General features: G+C 42.0%; 1 protein-coding gene across 18 annotated transcripts in view; it reads left to right on the forward strand.

Annotated features, from left to right (window-relative positions):
• Positions 1–20,843, forward strand: part of PTK2 (protein tyrosine kinase 2) — a 799,547-nt gene that overhangs the window by 511,594 nt on the left and 267,110 nt on the right. For 10 of the 18 annotated variants that reach the window (XM_085604845.1, XM_085604850.1, XM_085604843.1 and 7 more), the window contains 2 exons: positions 10,894–10,911; positions 15,751–15,807. In XM_085604845.1, coding sequence (XP_085460971.1) covers positions 10,894–10,911; positions 15,751–15,807 — 75 coding nt within the window. The remainder of the gene's footprint in view (positions 1–10,893; positions 10,912–15,750; positions 15,808–20,843) is intronic. The other 8 variants (XM_085604846.1, XM_085604847.1, XM_085604844.1 and 5 more) reach the window with 1 other exon arrangement.

The raw sequence follows: 20,843 nt of genomic DNA on the forward strand, positions 1-20,843 counted from the left end.
AGGGTAAATTGTCTCCTGTGCCAAATGTATGTGGCATAAAACTTGAAAAAAGGAGTGGTTTAAGGGTAGCTGACGAAGGATCAGAACTACAGGTTTAACTAAGTCGTTGTGTTCCAAACCCGTAATGTCATCTGTAAAATGTTTCATTTTATGTCCTTAGATCATAACCTCCAGGGCCCAGGCTGTCTGGACCTTGGAAGGGTAAGTCCTCACTTCAGCTGATAGTCAGCAGTAGGGTAGACCTTCCCACAATTACAGTCTCTGAGCATGGGCCACTATATGCAGCTAGTTTGAGGTTCCCAGTGCATCTTATGATTAAGGCGTTTGTGATGCAGGACTATATGAACATCCATTTGCTCCAACTTGCAAGTAAAAGCCTATTGGGAGGAGGCCTGTCATCTCTCACAGTTTATCCATTCCAGGGGGTTGTTGATTTTTGCCGACATTTCTACCTGAAAGAGTCAAGGAGAAATTGGTCTAGCCGGTTTAAAGTGCGCCCTGAGTCTGCCCCATGCTACCTTTCAGTATGCCAAGATCAAAGGAGGCCGATTACTGCACGAGGATAAGGACGTCTTTGTTGTTGAGACTTGTTGTTTTGTTCTAGTTTGCATGAATTTTTAATAAATTAGCCAATATGAATGGCCGTGTGCGTGTCCCGGTAGGAACCTCGTCACAAGAATATTATGCTTGTGTCCATTGCTCAAAACCCACTGAGATTGCAGGCTTGGTTAGCAATGAAGTCAGAACTCCACCCTGCCGATAACTCAACACTTGACTTTACAGTTTGTCTGACAAATTACATAATGATTGACATCACAGATACCATCATATAATGCATCATCTGTGACATCACACAGCCTTCAAGAGATGACAGCTCACATCGGTTTGATAGCGAAAGCTTTTCATGTCTACAGGGATGTTTTGCACCAGTACCACAGCTCATTGAACGCATTTAGACATATTTATTGCCTGCGAGTGGAATAACTCAGCCTTTGTCGATATCATTTCTGCGAGGACCTCTAACTGCTGGTATCGGTTCTTCACCATGCTGCTGCATTTATTGTCTGATGATATGGATTACTTCTCAGCGTAAAAGCAGCAGCGTTTCTTCTCTGTGCACCTATTGAAGAATTTTTAGGTGCTGACATAGGAACTGCAGCCCTACATCTCGTGCTGTTAATTCAAAGTGCCGGCCCAGCAGCCTTTGTTCTGTGCATCATTTCTGCAAGGCCATCGCCTGGCCGACAGTGGTACTGCATGAATTTGGTCGTGTTTATTTATAGAGCACACTGATGCTAGGTTTCTTGTCGGTGAGAGGTAAGCATTGCGAGCCTGTAGTCAAGAAAGGAAAGGTTGATATTACTGATTGAAAAGCCAGGTTTTTATCGCTTTGCTGAACTTGCCTTGATTGGTTCTGCATGCAGGGCAGCTGTTAGGGAGTCACCTAATCTCGCTCCTGCATTGGAAAAGGACCTGTCTCCAAACGTGGCAAAAACCAAAGGAAATGATGGACGGAGTGTTGAACATTGCAAGCACTCACCCCCAGTCAACTGATCTGGGTTTAATCCATCGCCGTTCTTTAGCCCACTCTGCCACCCCAGTTCAGACATGGCCATATGCAAATCAGTCTGACCCTGTGCCTCATGGGAACAGTCCAGCCCGAACTGCCAAGCCATGCCTTCCCTGGACCGTAAACAAGCTTCCTAGGACCGGTTTCTGGCATTTCAGCCGTCTTCAGCCAGGCTTGCTTGAATCCAGTGGCAAAGTGAGCAAGGGACTCACGTCTGAGCATACCCTGCCAACTTATGGCGAACAAAGCAAAAACCAAAGGAAATGATGGACGGAGGGTTGAACATTGCAAGCACTCACCCCCAGTCAACTGATCTGGGTTTAATCCATCACCGTTCTTTAGCCCACTCTGCCACCCCAGTTCAGACATGACCATATGCAAATCAGTCTGACCCTGTGCCTCATGGTAACAGTCCAGCCCGAACTGCCAAGCCATGTCTTCCCTGGACCGGAATCAAGCATCCTATGACCGGTTTCTGGCTATCAGCCGTCTTCAGCCAGGCTTGCTTGAATCCATTGGCAAAGTGAGCAAGGGACTCGCGTCTGAGCATACCCTGCCAACTTATGGCGAACAAAGCAAAAACCAAAGGAAATGATGGACGGGGTGTTGAACATTGCAAGCACTCACCCCCAGTGAACTGATCTGGGTTTAATCCATCACCGTTCTTTAGCCCAATCTGTCTCCAAACGTGTCCAGGAATAACAAGAACAGATTGGCCGAACATAGGGACCTATTAAGCTGGTAATATTAGAATTAAAGCATCAAAAAAGGACGAATGTGAGGGTCTGGAATTGTGTGTATGAGAGTGAGTTCTTTGAAGGACACTCTTGAATAACTGGGTTGCGAGCGCAAAGACCTTAGAATAGGAGATGCCCGAACACGTTTTGAGATGCCCGATATTAAACGGGCGGCAGCAATTTGCACAAGTTGGAGGCAATGGTAGGGTTTTACAGGCAGAACTGAATAAGTGACAGTAGCATAGTCCAGTTTAGACTGGATTAAGGCGGCTGGCACTGGAATGTTCTGGTTGCTGATGTAGAGTTAGGAGTTTCCGAAGCATTTTGCATCGACTAAAACATAAACTTAACTTCTTAGTTATTTGCGATTTAAGAGAAAGGTTGGTGTCAAAGATTATGTACCACGTTTGCCAAGGAAGGCAGAGGTTGCAGACTCTGTCCAGCACGTTGTAGCCGGGAGGATGGGATGATGGACATTAGCAGCACCTCCGCTTTAGCTGGGATCAACTTGAGGAAATTCACCGACATTCACCTGCATGTTACAATGCGGCTGTTAATAAGTGGTTTACATCTTGTTCTGTGGGTGCGTTGTCACTAGGGTTAAAGACAAGCTAAACGTGGCCTTTGTGCCATCCACGTGCATGTAAAAATGAGCCCTTAGATGTTGTAGAGTCGGGGCTATGGTTCACGTATATGCGTTGAAATACAGTGGGGATAGGATTGACCCTTGGGAGACAACAGAGTGCACTTTTCAGACTTGGATTGGAGGTTGAGCTGATGTAAGTTGTGTGCATTTAATGTCCTTGAGGATATATGCTGCTTCTGTGACCACAACAACCTCACTTTTTTAAGATATGATCTGCGAGGGCATCATGTTGACAGTACTACCGAGGGGTTAAGCCTGCATTTAATGCATGAGAGGATATTAATTACATTTGAGTGTCCATGTTTAAACCTTGTTTTTACGTATAATTTCCAGAAGAAACATCTAGTTGCTGATGGTGGCAGTGCAAGCTTAACTTTATATGTGATCAGTATAAGAAAATTACTCAATAGAATTTCAGTCGTGTGTGTGAGACTATTGTCCTATTGATGCGACCAGTGATGTTGGTGATGTAATTTGTGATATCCTCTGTGAAGTCATGTGAGAGGTCTTGATCAGTGCATTTGGTTGCATATCTAACTGTAATAGAGAAACTGTTGTGGTGTTTAGTTTATGGGACTGTAGGAAGAACAGGTAGTTTTCATATAGCGGTGTGTATGTTGAGTTTGGAATGACTCATGTTAGTGTCATTGTATAAATGGACTGCCAACGATACCCATGAGTCTAAGCTGAGTACAAACTCAATGATGAGGCACTCACGGATGAGGAGCAGAGGTCTGTTTACCTCCTAGTCTGGCCCTTTTCATGCTTTCCAATCATTATCCCTTGGAGAGTGAAGATGTGTATTTTGCTTTTATTGAGAGTTGCTTTCTGTTCTAGTAGTGAGGGGTGTCCCAGATATGCAGTGGAAATGATTGGTCCTAAGATTGAAAGACTGGAGTCTGTGCAGGGCAGTTTGGGAGAAAATCAGTACTGTACTGAGAGTAAAGTTGCAGCCTCATCTTGTAATGAGTCCAATGAATGAGTGACCACCTCCAGGAGAATTGGAAGAGGTGTGCTGGAGAGGAGAGGGCACACGTGCCCAAGGTAGAATGAAGTGCTCCCTGTTTGCTTGACAGGTGATGATTTCTCGTCCATCCTCCCCTAAACGAAGCCTGATGGCTCTCAGCCTACCAGGCGTTTTCCTGTCTCCCACAGGGACAGTCCAGCTCTGGTGAAGTTTGGCAGATCTTAGGTTAGATGTGTTTGGAGCAGGTTAGCATGGTAGTTTGCAGCTGTTCGTATATTCGATATACGCCTGTGTATTCTATCCGTGCCGTATGATATGCAATAAATATGATTTGTCGTATAACATACATAGTGCTCATCTACAGGAGAAGAAAAAATGTGTAAAAAATGAAATATGTATGGGGAAATATGTTCATGATCGCGTATAAAAAGCAAGACCTATAGTCTGTCACTCAAATGTTAGCCTTTATGTTTACTCCTATTAGTCACCTCTGCTAACCTATCAGGTCAGTTGTAAGAGTCTCTTCTGATAAAGCTCCGTGTTCAGGATACTCTCGAGTGACGTGCCCAACCTTTCTCTTTACCTTTCTTTTTTGTGGCTGAACCTGTCCAGTGATATATGTGTAATTGAGTCTTACATTAGCGACTGAGTTTTCACTAGGCGCTTCAGTTATTAGAGCTATAATTGCCAGACTCCGGGTACTCCGTGTGTTCAGCTTGGAAGGATGAGAAGCTGAATCTACCCTTCTCACATTCGAACCTGTAACTCGCAGGCCCGTGAGCTACCACCGAACCCACTCAGCTGTTTATAGGCATCATTACATTACGTAAAGGGAAGATGCAAAGGTGACAGCGGACAGCGATGTATGTAAAATTACAGTGTCTCCTGTCGATTTATTATAAACTTTCTTCAGAGCCCTGGAGCCCATTCAAATGAACTTTACTGTTCTTGTATTAAGGCTCATTTCATTGTGTTATTCTTTATTTACCAGTTGTTTTATCAGTTTTCTCCTACACTGTGTGCTGTTATTGCTCTTGGCAATAAACTTGTAGAGAATACAACTGAGGTAGAACCGCAGTGAACATTAAAGTAAGCTTGGACAGTCTCTCTGTGAAGACTTCAGGGTTAGCGGTGAGGCATGATCATGCAGGCACACGAGGAAGGTGGGGAGGTTTCATGGGCGTCCTGGACAGTGGGAGGGCGGCGCAGTTCGCAGGTGTGCTGGGAGGGATTCGACCCTGTTAACCCATGTCCAAAGTCAGCAGCTCTGGCCACCAGGCCACATCGCCTTGTCTGCTTTTATTGCCCTTAACCTCCAACCATTCGTCTCCATCTTGGAAAGCATTGCAAGTAATTGTTCTATTATTTTTGGTTTTTTTTGTTTCATAACATGTAAAATGCATATTCAGTTATTGTGAAGAATATTTTTTGCATATGAAGAAAAGTGTAATCGTAAATAGCACGGAGTGGCTCTGCATAAGTACATGTCCAGTTGAATTAATGGTTTCACTTTTCTGGAGCAGCACAATGCGCGCACAGTGTTGTTTGACTCGTGCCAAGAATCCAAATCTCTCCTGAAAGCGCCCCTTGTGCGCCGTCACATTCCTCGAGTCCGGTTTAAGCGTTTCTGTGGGAAAAGGTGGTTTCCGGACATGTCTCGAAAGTTAATTTCAAACAGGTATCTCAAGTCTGAAGTAAAGCGCTCCCCCCACCTCTCGGATAAATATTAACTTTGACTTATTTTTGTCCTGGTGGTTTGTAGCGGCCACATCCAACTCTAACTATAATTTTAATGTCATTTATATATCAGTTTAATTTCACGATATGCAGTTGTCTTGTGTACTTGTCAGTAAGGATCTCTGCCATGAAGCAAATGCATTCGCAGCCTGTGACTTTAAGGAGTAGCTTGCACTTATTTTTTATGTTCTCAGCTATACCTTTTCAGTCTTTGACTGGCCCCTCACAGTATTCCTCCTCAATTTCCTTCTCTCTTGAATAAGCCTCTCAGTTTTAAGGAGCCTGAGTCCTCAGTGCAGGGTTGGATGGCAAGCGTACTCCAGCACTGTCTCTTTCCTCTCGGCGCAGTGTTAATTCATCGGGACGGTTCAGGTCCCCGCCCTGTCTGAGTTACAGGGTGAGACCCATTGGTTTGCATCCATGAGCCGCTCATCATATCCACTGTGTGCACATTCAGACTTACTCCTGTACATCATACTGTCGAACTGTCCGTTAAGCGCCTTGCGCCCCTTTCTGGCTACTAGTGTTGCTCTAAGAGACATTGGGGGTATCCGTCGCACATTTTTCCCAATCACGCACTCAACACGTCCGTCCACTGCTGAAACTTCTTCATTGGCTCCCGGTTGACAAACGTTGTTTGTTTAAACTGGGCTGCACTATCTTCAAAGCCCTTACCTACAAGACACCTGCTTTCATCTCTTCCTTAATATCTCGCTATTCTCCCACTCGTGCACTTCGATCGTCTCACTCCAACCTTCTTACCCCTGTTCGTTTCAAACGAAAAAGACACGGTGGACTCTCTTTCTCCTTTCTGGCACCGCAGATGTGGAACTCCCTTCCTTTGAATCTCAGACTTGAAATTTCCCTGCCGCACTTCAGATCTCTCCTCAAAACTTTCCTTTTCACCCAAGCTTACCAGTAACCTCCTGATTTAGTGCACCTTTGCCATAGCGCCATGAAACCTTTGGGTGTACGTGCGCTCTAGATATAATTTTAACATAACATAACAATGTAGTTGGGGACCTTGAGTGTGTGAGGCAAAGTGTAGCCCTGTACACACACCCCTCCCCCCATCCACGACCTCTGCACTTGTGCTATGCCAACCAGGGATAGTTGAAACTGTTCACAGGATGGCAGTGAGAGGCTGTGACCCAGCTCCTCTCAAATTGCTCAGTATCTCATGTGCTGCAGTCCTTTTACAAGATGGCGATGAAAGGTTAGGGGCGAGGGCCAGCTAGAGCACCTGTGATTGATGTCTCATCCAGCACGGTGGTCGTTTTCTGGAGGAGCTTCCACAGTAATGGTAATGTTCATTTTTCTCCATGCTAATTGGTGGGTGGTAAAGATTTGGAGCTGAAAGTTTTGATATTTTCACTGTTGAAGCAGAGGAGCATTGCCTTTATTTACCAGCACATGCAGCTCTCTCTTGACCAGCCCCTGGTGTAATGTGTCATTACCAAGGGAGTCCTACAGAGTAAAAAAAAAAAAGACAAATAACTAACTTCATGGAGCTATCCCAGTAGTGGTCTAAGATTGTGGGTGGGCAGCTTGCCAAGAAACCAGCTGATATTTTCTCATTGTCCTCGTCATTGCCGTCTTAGTGAGCAAGCCTGGGCCAGTGCAGAATAATGCTTTGAGGGGTGAATTGTTGCACCTGGCTTGTTAAAGAAGAGTTATATTTGACTTACGGTCAAGACGCATCTGACTCTCAAAGGTATATTAATGGCACTGTCTGCTTCTAAGAAAAATTGTGGCCATTCAGTGTATTTGAATAATGTTCAGAGCAGTGCCCCAACAAAAAGAAAGAGCTACCATTACAATGCCACTGTGTCCCATTGACTAAGTGCCAGTTTGACTTTCTTCTAAAAGGAGGGCATGGATTATGCATGGTTCAGACAATCCGAATTGGCAGGCCACCCATTCAGGGCAGTAGTCCTTTTCTATGGGATCCCGGTTCCAGACACTCAAAAGAACTACACATTTGAATTTGCAAGGCAATCACAGACACATCTTGTGTGTGCGTCCACTGCTTCAAATCCACTGCATTTACATGGCACTACAGAGAAGGCTCTCGTTTAAAAATACAGCTTCTGAGAGCACCACTACTTCCTATCAGATTAGTGCAAGAGTTGGGGTTAATGATAGTGGTGGGTTAGGGTTTATGGAAAGGATGGGGGTATTTTAGTGTTAAAGTTAGGATTTTGAGTAGGGGCAGTCTTGGAACAAGGGAAAGGTTTTGCTCTCAGTAAAGTTTCAGGTGAGGCCGAGGCCAAGAGTTAGGGCTAAGCTGAAGGGTACGGTTAAGCGAAGGGTAATATGTCGCCAGGGTTAGACTTGGGGTTCGACTAGCGTGGGTTTAAGCTTAGGGTTAGGACTGGTTGAGTTTATGGGTTAGGGTTATGGTTAAGTTCTGGGTTAGAATGAAGTTTAAGGCGAAGTCTAAGGTTAGTTTAAAGAATACTGTTGAAGTCCCTGTTGAAGTCGGTAATTCAGTTGAATGCTGACCATACCTATGTAGTAGCTGTATTGTAGTGACCCTTAGTGTAATAACACAGTCATTTATTAATGAGCACAGCTCGGGCATACTTGGATTTCCTTGGGTACTCTTGCCTGTGCAGCAACATCATTTAAGGTTTTTTCAGTGCATCATACCTGGCTCCTTGGAGTGGTGTTTACTTATAACAAATAAGCAGCAAAAAATGGTACATTTGTGAGTAACTGGTAGGCGCACTGATGGTGTCACTGTGCCACTATGAGCTGAAATCACCTGATGATAGCAACAGGCGTACAGTGGCCAAGTCCATCTGGAGAAGGTCTTTTTGGGTGCTGGTCAGACAGCCGAACAACTGGGGAGGTTGAAATCTCCAGAGCTGGAGGATCTATTGACTTTGTCAGTTCTAGATGAGACCTTAGCATTAGAAATCAACCTGTCAGTGCCGAGGATGACCCTCAGCAGGTCTGTGTTCATAAATTCAGTCAATTAATGTAATATATCTGTATGTGGTGATGTTGTGATTAATTTGAGAGCTCAAAGAAACCGAGTCCATGCACCAGGACCTATGTTTACTTATTGACACTGAATGTCATTCATAATTAAGAAGACCCCATATCTGTTAAAGTGCCTGTGTCTGAAGTTTCACTGTGTGAGCATTGAGTTCTTTGGTCCCTCACGTGTTCAACCTAGACCCATCTTGTAGACTTCGGGGTTCAGCCCCTTGTTTCTGTCACATTTGGTATGGCAGAGTTTTTCACGAACCCTATGTGACAACTTGTATACATCGTGACATTGCATCGGTTTTGCGATCAAATGAGCAGTGAATGCACAGTCAGGGCAGGTGAAAAGTTGTCCTTCAACAGCCAGTTGATTGTTCCCACTCCGCTTCAAAGACAAGAGAGAGATGGCATTGTTGTGGAGAGAAGGAAAAGCTGCCTTCAATGTCTTGTAATGGCTTTGGTGCTATGACATTGCATAATGCCACAGTAAAACAAGGATAGGCTGTGATGCGCAATAGCTAAATGCCAACATCTCTCCTCATTATATAACAATGAAATTAAACATTTTCACGGAGTTCTGTGATATCAGAAAAAAAAGAAATCAGTTACTTTATAAAGTCACCAACCGCATCAGTATGGATCAATACCCTCAGCAAGCTATAGCCTGCACAAACCTTTTTCAGTACATCACTTCATTCTGTGGCTGGTGCAATAAAGGGATGCCCAAATAAATTATTTCATAATTAATATTTGTTCATCCAGAGTTCAAAACTAGCAGGTAAGGGTTTCTGACTTATGGGAAGTCTGGGTTACTACATTTATCTTATCCTCACTTCACGAGGCTTACTATTTTATTAACTTATGGGTTTATCCCCTCAGAAGCTACAGAAGTAGAGCCAGAATTCCATTTGAATAGAATATTATCCCAGTATCCCAAATCATGCTTTCTCATTGTGTGTGCTTACTGGCTAACATTTATGCAGATTTACTAATGGTTGCAAATAAATGAAAGGGTTATTAATAAGATAAATCAATTATCCTGACCAGATTAGTTTAGCATTGTTTGGTTATGGGCCTGTCTTGAAAGGTTAGGTTGAACTTGTATATACTTGTACACACTTGGCCCTCATTCCTGTTTGCTCACTCGTTACTAAAGCAAATTCTAAATTGTGTTTGATGTGGGATCGTTAATTGGACACAAATTGCGCCCTACCCTGGTGTTTATTTGCATGATTTGCTTCAGTTAAAAACTGCCAGTTGCACAACATATCTATGAACCAGGAAATCATGTACAATTACACATCGTTCTCCATTTTAATGTCTGCAACTCGCAATTTGCTGCAAATTGTACACCCTCTAATTACTGCATCACACAGCAAGGGTAAATAGAGGGTGCACATTTTACACCCATATTTGTGCACATATGATCAACTCATCAGTGGGAGCCTATCTCATTACCATCATACTTGCAGGCATAAGTGAAAACACATGTTGAGCATTTTCAACAAAGAAGGTGGACAAAAGAGAGCTAATGTTAAAGTTGGGCCTAAGTTGTGCTGTCGTAGGCAGAAGTACCCCTGCACCCCCTTACTTTAAGTTACTGCGCCAAATGCTCCATAACAAGGGGGCATATAAACTATCGACCAGTGGCTCCTGCCGATCCTGTCTGATCCCACCATGAATCTACCTTGTGTTCTAAAATCAAGATGCGGGGACCACAGTGTGTTGAGATTTTGGCACTAGCTGGTGAGCATTTAAATGTATGCTTGTCTTATCCCTTACTAATGAATATCTATTTTGTGTCTGAGATTCATACGCCAGTGATTGCTATGCGCACACTTCAAGTTTTGTTACATTTTTTTCCAACTGTGCTTTGCGGATTGTGCATGCCTTGCTGTTGCCCTCTGTAATACTTTTCATGTACTGACGCATGCAGGTGCACGTACACTTTTTGCTGGTCTTCCCTGATAATGCGTAATTAAAGAGTCAACATTTATTATATTGTTCTGGCAGAATATTCTCACCATGCAAGCTTCAAATTTACATGCATGTGTATGAAGATACCAATGATGTTAATGTGTCATTGGACCTAAACTCTGCTTTTCTATTTGTTGTCAGATAGAGCTTGGGATATCTTGAACTGTGTATCATTAATAGTGTGCTGCTGATATTAATGCTGTGTTTTCCCTTTCTTCTCCCTCTCCTTTTCTGCTCCTTCCTTGCATGCCACCTGGATCTGCAGATGAATTTAGTGGGGACGGTAATGCCATCTGTGTTTTAATAATGAAGCTTTGTCAGATGTTTGTGTTAATAACTTGAATGTGCTTCTCATCTATGTGTTTAATTTATTTTCTGCAAGTGTTTATTCTTGTGAATGACTGATAGCTATACCAAACTGTGTTATTGCCTCCCTTCATGTTTACACAGGTAAGTTTGCATCTTTGTCCAGTGCCAGACCAATAGAACATCATTGTTTCCTCGTTGCTGACTTACACTTTCTATAAAATATAAGCTATTAATAAATGCAAGTTTGAGTGCAACTATCTTTCATTATCATTGGAACCTCCTTGGTCTAAAAAGCAGACCAACAAACAGTAAACCAACACAAGAGCACAGTTAACCGCAAACACCTGAGCGAGCGGAGGGAATTAAGGAAGTAGGGGATGGATGTAAGGTGATATGAATTCACTTCAGATTTGTTGAAAAGTTTTTCTATTCTAGCTTGTCATTAAAGTCATCAGATAGGCTCCTTACACAAGCAAATTGATGCAAAGCATTCCTATCTGTGTATGGATGTTTCCATTGTTGAAATGATGTCTAGAACTTCTTGCCGAGATTCTGCTGTGCATTCACAGTAGATGACCACAACATCCAATAGTGAGCGAAATAGGTCAATGAGTTAAGCGGTCTTAGCTGATATCTCCTGTGATCTGGGCAACTCCGCTTTTTCACCCGTTGTGGTCAGTAGACTATTATTCAGTTAGGTAGTAGTAAAGCCAGTTATTGACCATCCTCTTGATTGTGCAGTATGAAGCGTTACTTAAAAAAAACATTTATCATCATCTTACCAAGATAACTGCATTATGTTCCAGGCACCTCAACTCCCCGGACAAGCTGCCCATTGATTACCATAATGATCCCCTTATTTGAAAGCCACTGATATGATGCCGTTTTTAGCAGATTCGTTATTTTTCAATTTATTTATTTTTTGCGGAATGCTTGATACCACTATGGAACTGTCTCATAGCACTAGACAGGGCAAGCAATATAGCTGTAAAAAAAATATATATATATATGGTTTGTGCTCGAAACTAGAACATTATTGACCATATTCTTAACAGCCATCTTCATGTACAACAATAGTGAAGCCTTTGAAGTGGAAGTGTTCACTTAGCATCTGTCAGTGACTTTTAGGTAACGAGAGCGGAACCATTTGTTGGCCTATAGCAACCAGGCTGAAAGGAAGACACAGATTCAAGAAGTTAATGCATTCAGTGAAGAGCAAACGCCTTTACAGCAAATAATAGTCAGTAGATCAAAAGAGGTAAAAATTAAGCCTTTTAATTAATGTAAAGTAAGCCACACAAGATGAGGTAGAAGGGAGTTCCTGCACGCACACAGTCTTTGTGATTTATAATTCTATTGCCGAATTGTATGTGCAGGAATTGGAGGGTGGCTAGCAGTGTCTGGAATGGTGACCTAAATCTTGTGGCTGGCTGGAATGGGAAATCTTTGATAGGTAGATAGGCATGTGGCAAGGGAGTGGCTGATATTCAAGGCAAAGATTCTCATGTTGTATTTTTTCTTTTACCCCGGTGTCCAATGTACTTTCAGGGCTGGCTAGATGTGGTTCCCTCTTTTCAGGCCTGATAGCCAAAGAGAATATATGATTATGAATTTTTAGTTGTATATTTTCGGAAGCCCTTTTTTTCTTCAAAACTACTGCATTGCCTATACTTTCTGTGATTCACTTCAAAGGCTTTCTTTCACCCAACACTCATCATCTGACAAATCCACACTCTTTTAGCATATCACTTTACAACACTATTGGTGCACAGTATTCATAGGTTGACCTTAATGTAAAGTCAATAGTTTTACAACAATTAAAGTTTATCCTACTAGACAGGCTTTTTCCTACCCGACATTGAACACCTCAACACACATTGTGGCTGTTCCATTCTTTAGAACTATATGGGGCTTTTAATTCCAAGGGTATGAATGAGCTCTTTAGTAGCTGATACATGTTCGAGTTAGAACCATGCATATGATACCAGTCATGATGCATAGAGATATGGGTGAAATTACCTTTAGCCCATATTTTGTAGTTTTTGAAACTTACGATTGTTAATACCTCTATTTAGGATATAGCATTGGGGTTAATTGGGAAGGTGATGTAGATACCTTTACAGGTGGCACTATAAACTACAACAAACATTTTGTCACAGAAGGCCCAAAAATAGTGAAAGAGTATTAGAACACTGACTGGCCAGTGAGCCGGCAACTTGAGTGTATCATAGTAAAAGGTCATGCTCACTGGGTCTTTTAACAATGAAGCCAGGTCTGTGTTCTACACCAGATACTCTGAGCGCATTGGTGTCAGTGGTAGTGCCTGTGGAAGAAGATATAGTTTAAAACTGGTTTTGCAGTCCTCCAGTCTAATCTAGTCAATCTCTCACAATTAGTGTTTAGTAATGGATGAGGGTCAAACAAAACGTTTGATGTATGCCATCAACTAGTATTATTACGGGAGATAGATGGTCAAAAATGATGTGACCCGTACCAAAGCGTGCCATTGATTTAGATCCCTTTATCCGAGTCTAACAACTCTCGATGCTGTCCCTGGCCCTAAAGTTTTCCAGGGATTATTCACCACTACCCCTGGTTTTTAACATTCATGTAAGGGCACTGGCTGAGGTGGTGACAAAAACTGTATGGATGCGGTTATTACTCTCCTCCCTAATGTGTTGTCTGGAGAAGAGCTCATAATGTCCACCAAGAACATTGCTTGTCATGTTGAAGCTGTCTCTGGTGACTTGAAGGAGGCAGAGTTTTGGATGCAGGCTAACTGATTGATTGAGCATAAGAAAGAGATGGATCTTGCTTGAAGAAGTATTTCTTGTGGGGAGTTGTAACTTGCAGCTTAGAATTCGACTGGGGAGAATTTTGAGCCTGGAGCCAAGGCCATTGGACATGCAGAACCGGTGTCCTGAAAAGTAGGGAAATCACCTTGATGGCGAACAACACTGACCTAGAGTCAGTCAGACCCACCCACAGCTGGTGAATTGCACCCTTGAAGCTCTTCATGTAGTGCCCCATTGAGGCAGTTGTATGGTGCATTATCATGCACTTTTAAGGTGTGACCTATTGTGCAGTATTGTGTACCTTTCTTTTCGGTACTGAGATCCTTCCTGTTGTGCTCCATTTAGTTTATTCCTGTTGTGCACCATTTCAAGTCCTTCCTATTGTGCAAGCCATTTGAGTTTCTTCCGATTGTGCACCATTTAGTAGTGAATTATGTTGTGTACCATTAAATATCCTTCCTTTAGCGTAATTACCATTTGGGTGCTTATTATTTTGTACTTTGGTGTGGTTCCTGTTGGTCGACCATTGAGCTTCCTTGTGTATTCTACAGTTGTGAGGCCTTGATATGGTCTCTATAGTGCACTTTTAAGGTGGCTCCTGTAGTGCCAATAGAAACGCTTTCAGTAATGGTTTTAGGATGTTTATATTCCTGGATGGGGGAAATGTTTACTGGATTAAAAGTGGTATAGGATGGCATTTGTGTTTATTTTTAACTTTGGTGTCTTTTAAGATTGTTTTCAGTGGTTCCTTGATCAATGTTGATTTTCTGGAATGTAGGTCACTGGCGAAACCTTGGTATGGGATAATCAGACTGGCCACAGATGGAACCAAAATTCCTGCTAAATATTTGTGATGCGTGAAAGCACAGGGCAGCTTGTAGAGAGGCTAGCAGTTTGTTTAGACGTAAAATAAGTGTTACCAACAAGGATAGGTATGTTTTTTCCAGTACACCATGATCTTGGCTATTGCTTTCATAAACGAGAAAAGCAAGAGCAGCGTAATATACCACAGAACCCTAGGTGAAAATTGTACCTTGGAAAAGTGGTTAGTTATATTATTTGAACATATACATTCAAGAGTCATAGGATCAAGAAATGTGATCCAGCAAAGTAATGAATTGCAATTATATAAAACAATTAACTAGTGAGGGGTTCAGAAGTTGCCCTTAAATGCATCAGTATATAAATGAACATGGCCTACTCCATTGAAAAATGTGAGACGTTGCAATTTATTTTGTTTTAAATGCATAACTACAAAATTTGAAAATAGTGGTCATAGTGGATTACATGGTGCTTAACTTGAAATGCAAATGTGTGCATACCAACTACCACTAAGCTAAAATTGTTTGGTAAACATAATAGGTTTATTACAGATTTCAAAGCATTGTATTGTTCAAGTATATGATAGTCCTTGGCGTTTCGCCCCTGTCATTATTGATAGGTCATCAACAGGATATAGATATATTTAAAAGATCCAAAGGAAGAAGGAGTGTTTATAAGCAGCCATAGGGTCTGAGAAATGGAGCAAGGAAAGTTTTGTTAGGGGCACTTTGATGAGAAACAGATTCCACTGGCATGTCTGTGCCACCATAACGAAGCTCTGTTTCCTATTGCAGTTGTGGTTTATAAAGGCACCTCTTGAGCAGTTTTGTTGTCTTCCTGCACTAGCATAATTTTGTATTTGTTCTTTATGAGGTAGCATGAGCGGACTGTCAAAAATTCAGTCCATATGCCCTACCTCCTTTCAAACAAGCTATGTTTTTGATAATTATTCCCTGCACGTCTCCTGCACACTTGTATCTTTCAATTTTGATAAAAATATTACTTCTGTGAGCCAGACTGTCCTGGCTTTAGTGGAGAAGACTGAAAAGCATCTCCATTACAACCAATAGAAAATGCATTCATGTGGGAGGTGTGCACGCATATTCCCTACATAAGAAAAGCACCACAGCAAATACAGTGATACAGAATAATAATGCAGTTTCTGCCATTAAACTTTCTTTCATTTTTTTCAACAGAAACTGATGACTATGCCGAAATTATAGATGAAGAAGATACTTACACTATGCCCTCCAGTAAGTAAGCTATTTTTAAAGTTTCTGCATGCAGTTTATTAAAATATGTATTGATGACAATGCAGGGGATAACTTCTAACATTTGTTAAGCACTTACAATGTTAATTTTGTATCGGGCATAGCACTACAGCGATAAACAAAAATCGACAGTGTACTTGTGCGCCACACATTACAGATTATGAATAATCAATCATTTGATGCAGCAGGGCTAATAATACATTATTCCCACCAATATTTGCCAACAAAGGTAAGAGTCAAAGGGTTGTCGAACTGTTTGACCAGTTGCTACCCCTTCTCACTCAAGCCTCCTGAGTGAGATGACTTGACGATGTGAACAAGCATGCCCCCTTGTTTTGCTGTATGTTTTGAAATAAGGTGAACCTACCTTTTTTGTTAGGTCCAGCCTAGCTAGCGTGCATACCCAGTCTTCAAGACGTGCAGGATTCACTCTATGGGCCTTGAACACACCCAGCGCTTTTCATTGGTTGTTTCCTCTGTTTTTCTAAATTCCCTTGCTGTCGTTGATGAATGTTTACAATTGTCCCACCTTGTGCCTGTTTTGTTCCCACCCTGGAGACTCCCTCTGTTACATGGTTCCTTTCCTATCGACCATATTTTTAGTTTCGGCACACTCTTTTAATTTACATAGCTGTGGTTGCAACTTTGGCTGTCGTCCGTCTGAAGTCTTCGTATTTCCCATGATCTAGTATGGCGGCTGCCCCTTTCTTTGTTCAGCATGGCTCGCCTCACTCAGCGCTGTGCCCGTTTCACGAGCGCTGTGCTTTATGTACTTGTTTTGTCGCATAAACACCTCAGCACCTTCCGCTTTTACCCCCTTTGTGATCGACAATGGCCCGTGGCTCCTTAACGCATTGGCCGCCATGACAGGAACGGTCAGTTATGCAAATAACTCCTTCTCCTCTGGTTTGGCCTCTGTCAATGATTTTGCAGACAGATTGAAAATAAACACCAGTAAAAACCAGCAGGATGAGGGGTAAATGGGCTAAAAGGAGAGGGGTGTGCGCCGCTGCTCCTGAGCATGTTAAAATAATATTTTTAAGATTTTACGGCAGAAGTGTGGGAAGAAATGTTTCTTCTTTCCTATCGTGGTTACATTTGCCTACATTTGGTCGATTTTCAATGGCTTGTTGCCCTTCAGCAATGTATATGGTCATAACTTCTTGTTAATCATGATCCTATGTACTGTAATCACAATTTCTTTTTCTTGTCTGTGGGTTTTCTTTCTTTGGTGCGCTCTGTTTCTAGTGTTTCAAAGTGTGTTCTTTAACTGCTTTTACACCACACTGTCAAACCCTGTAGACAGTTTGTTTGTCCTCTCAAATGTGTGCTACTTTTAATCCCTACCATCGTGTATCACCATTTGTGCCATAATGCTCCCTCCTTTCTGCTCCACTCTATTCTTTCTACCTTCACAAACCTGTCCATCTTTTTATTTTCTACCTCCAATCATTGCTCTTTGTGGAAGTAAGGAAATGCCGTTACACAACAACTGCTTCGGTTGTCAGGGCAGGATTTAGCCCTGGTGGCGCCCAGTGCCACAACCATTTTTGGTGCCCCCACACCCCACGACCGCCTCCTCGAAATCTCTCATTACCACAAAAGTGCCCCTCATCTCTTCAATCATATGTCATTACTAAATGCAGAGCCACCCCCCACCTCCCCGGGCAGCCGTCCCCCAAGGTCAGCGCCCAGTGCGGTCACACCAGTCGCACTGCCCTAAAGCCGGCCCTGTTGGTTGTAACATGAACAGGACCAGTGTGCCCTTCATACTCCTATCCCGGGGCAACTGCTCTTGCTGCGTAAATGACAACTACAACCATTTTAATATACACATGTAGCTACATCCTCCACCATTGCCCTTGCACCCCTGGAATTGCTGCTTATGGAACCGAGAAAGGTCGACTGCTCTGCTTGAAAAATAAAGGGGGACTGAGGACCCTTCATTCTCAAAGGTAGGGGTGCGGCTGCTCCTCCTGCCTCTATGCCAAATGAATACCTGCCCACATTAAAACACACTCACATTTTCATAATGATTTGCATTTCTTTCTTTAATAAAACAAAATTGTTTGTCAACTTTCTTTTAAACCTATTTAACACTGATTGCAACTCCATCCACATTATTCAAACTACTTTGGCGATTTATCATTTTAAATGCTCCATTACACAGAGATGTGACACTCACACTCTCCAGCTTTATTTACCCGCTTTTAAAAGTGAAATGAAAACCTTTTTTTCCCCAACTTTTACACTCGGAAAAACAGAACACTTTCCACCACGCAGTGTTTGTTGACAATCCTCTTGGCGCTAGCTCAGTCCTTCAATCTTCTGAACGCGATATATTAGGTCACATTTTATTATAACATTAGGGTCTCTGTATCGTTTTACTCTACACTAACAAGATCTTCAATTGCTGCGTATATTAACATAACTTTCTGTTATTGTTCACAATAAAGTGCTTGTATTTAACATATATTCATGGAGCAAGTAGAAAATACAATGCCGTCTCCTTAAGAACGCACATCTCGGTTCCTACTATAAATGTGTTTTTTCAAGGCCTCCGGTGCTGCACGCAGAGCTATTTATCGCGCGAAAAGCTGCCCACTTGACCATGTACAAACCATTAACTAGATTGCTGGAATATGCATTTGAAATATATTGTTACAGTGCCTGTGCATTTACCAGATAATATGTGCAAAAGCTTCCCATTAGTGCGGAGGCTTACATATTAATTTGAAAAAAGCAAGTGTTAAAAATGCAGATCAAATTTGAAAAGTGCAAAGCAATTTCAAGAAGCATAGGAGGGAAAAAACTGACACCAACAAAACAGACCTGACCGCTTTTAATCGATGCTAGCTTCTCTGCTATACCTTCATTATTTGGTACTATCAATGACCTGTTCAACAGAAGTTATTTAAATCTCAACATCAGCCTAGGCTTGATTTATTATGCCTTAGAAATTACTAGAAATTCTTTGCACTGTGTGAGCGACCACACACCCTCTGCTAATGTGTTAAAGTCCACAATACAAGAGCACGTCCAACCTGCACTCCAGGAACGCATCGGAAAAGATCTTATGTTTAAGACTCATTTCCTAAGGTGATCGCTTTCCGGTCCACGAATACAGCCATGTGTTTTCTCTAATAATATTTCGATTGTTTCATGCTAGATGCATTGGATAGCCAGAAGAACAAAACACCCTATGCTTTCAACCAGATCTCTAATGGAATTGCGGCAAGGAATATTGATGTTGCTGTATGCTGAAGTCGGCATATCTTGATGACGGCGTATCTTGACATCGGTGTACCTTAATTTTAGCATCAGTATATATTGGTGATTACACATCCTGATATGGGCTTTCTGTTCTGTGCAGCTCTCAACACTGTCAATCCACCATGCCACATAATTACACTACATAAATTCACTCCACACCACACAATTCCACAACTACCAATTCCAAACCAACCCACATAATTCTCCTCCACTCCACGATCATCCACTCCACTCCAAACCAAAACACTCCACTCCAAACCAAAATACATGGGTAAAAGACATTGTCATTTACAAGGCCAAAAGTTCTAACTCTCGCGAATGCGAGACCTATTGGCATTGCCAATGCTTGTTTCCTTTGGGAAGCATCATCATGCATGTGCGTACTAAATGATGCTGGCGCCATTTGTTTTATTTACTGAACCAGGACGGATCAGTAAATGACCCCCAAAAATGATATTTTACCTATTTTTTAAGGTGGAGGGAAGGGTTGTCAACAATTTGCTGCAGGTCAGAGTTGACTGCTAGAGGGGGCAAACTGCAATATTAGCACACTTTGCTCTGCACAGCACTATGGTCAATTATCATTTGTAGGTTTTATGTTACCATTTTTACCCTGATTAGTAGACCTCGTCCTCTGTTGGATGTTAAATTTGTTCTTTCAGTTAAGGCTTGCAGGTCTTTTGAGCCCTTGTCCAGCAGTGATTTTGAGCTAGTGAACTGGAAAGCTGTTTCTCTGGTTTCTGTTACATCTGCTTGGAGGGTCCTTCTTAAAGTGTGACAGTCTCACATGTTGATTTATGTTCTGCACCGAGGGTTTACGTTTAATTTAAATAGACCTACTTGGGGACTTTTCCTTCCTGTCTTTAGAAAAGTTATAATATGTTTCAAGATAGCATCTTGCTCTTTGCTTGTCCACATGCACAAAATCTTTTACCAGAATACTTTTGAATTAAGTTGTAAAGCAGTCAGTGTTGTAACTCACGATTCCACCGCCTTCTTTTTAAACAGTATTGGGTTATTATGACTTCTGTAAATCTCCACTATTTCTTTCGAGCTACCCTCCCCTGATATTCCCTCTCCCAATCTGCTCCAACCACACTTGAGTCACAGTCCTTTAGCATGAGCAACCACAGTATGGACTGTGATCATTTTAAGCATTCTTTAATTACTTGAATTATGTTTATTTTTTAAAATATGACTTCATCTCTTTGTAGCTGCCTCCTTCGCAATTTCCTCCTGTATCCACCATTTATTTTCTACTCTATGTATTTATTTATTGTGCCTCTTGCTATGGTAAAGTGCTTTCACGAAAACCATAGAAGGGACACAAAATCAAAGCAAAATGCATAAATATGGTGCTTGAAAGTACTCTGGATTGCCAGTTTTTCTAGGATCTTTGCTTTCTGTTCTAGGATGCAGAAGCGCTAATATGTCTGATAAGCAGGCAGTATAACCTTGGCCTTTACGGAGCTGACCCACATGCTACTAAATATTGACTTACTTACTGTAGCTATTACAAACCATATTGTCTGTTTGGTCTTCACCGATTGTGGCCTGTGCTGTTCTTCTTTCCTGTGCAGTTCCATTCGACATTCTAATAACATGGTAGTCGACCTCGGAGTAAACCTCAACAAGTTAATCATTGAGTAATTCAAATTCTTTTTAGCACATACACGATTTACATCTCCTGGATTAAAGGCTTTAGAATTATTCATATCTTAAGAGGAATATCTCACATTGAGATT

This window comes from Triturus cristatus, chromosome 5_1, assembly GCF_964204655.1.
Source record: "Triturus cristatus chromosome 5_1, aTriCri1.1, whole genome shotgun sequence".
Lineage (NCBI taxonomy): Eukaryota > Metazoa > Chordata > Amphibia > Caudata > Salamandridae > Triturus > Triturus cristatus.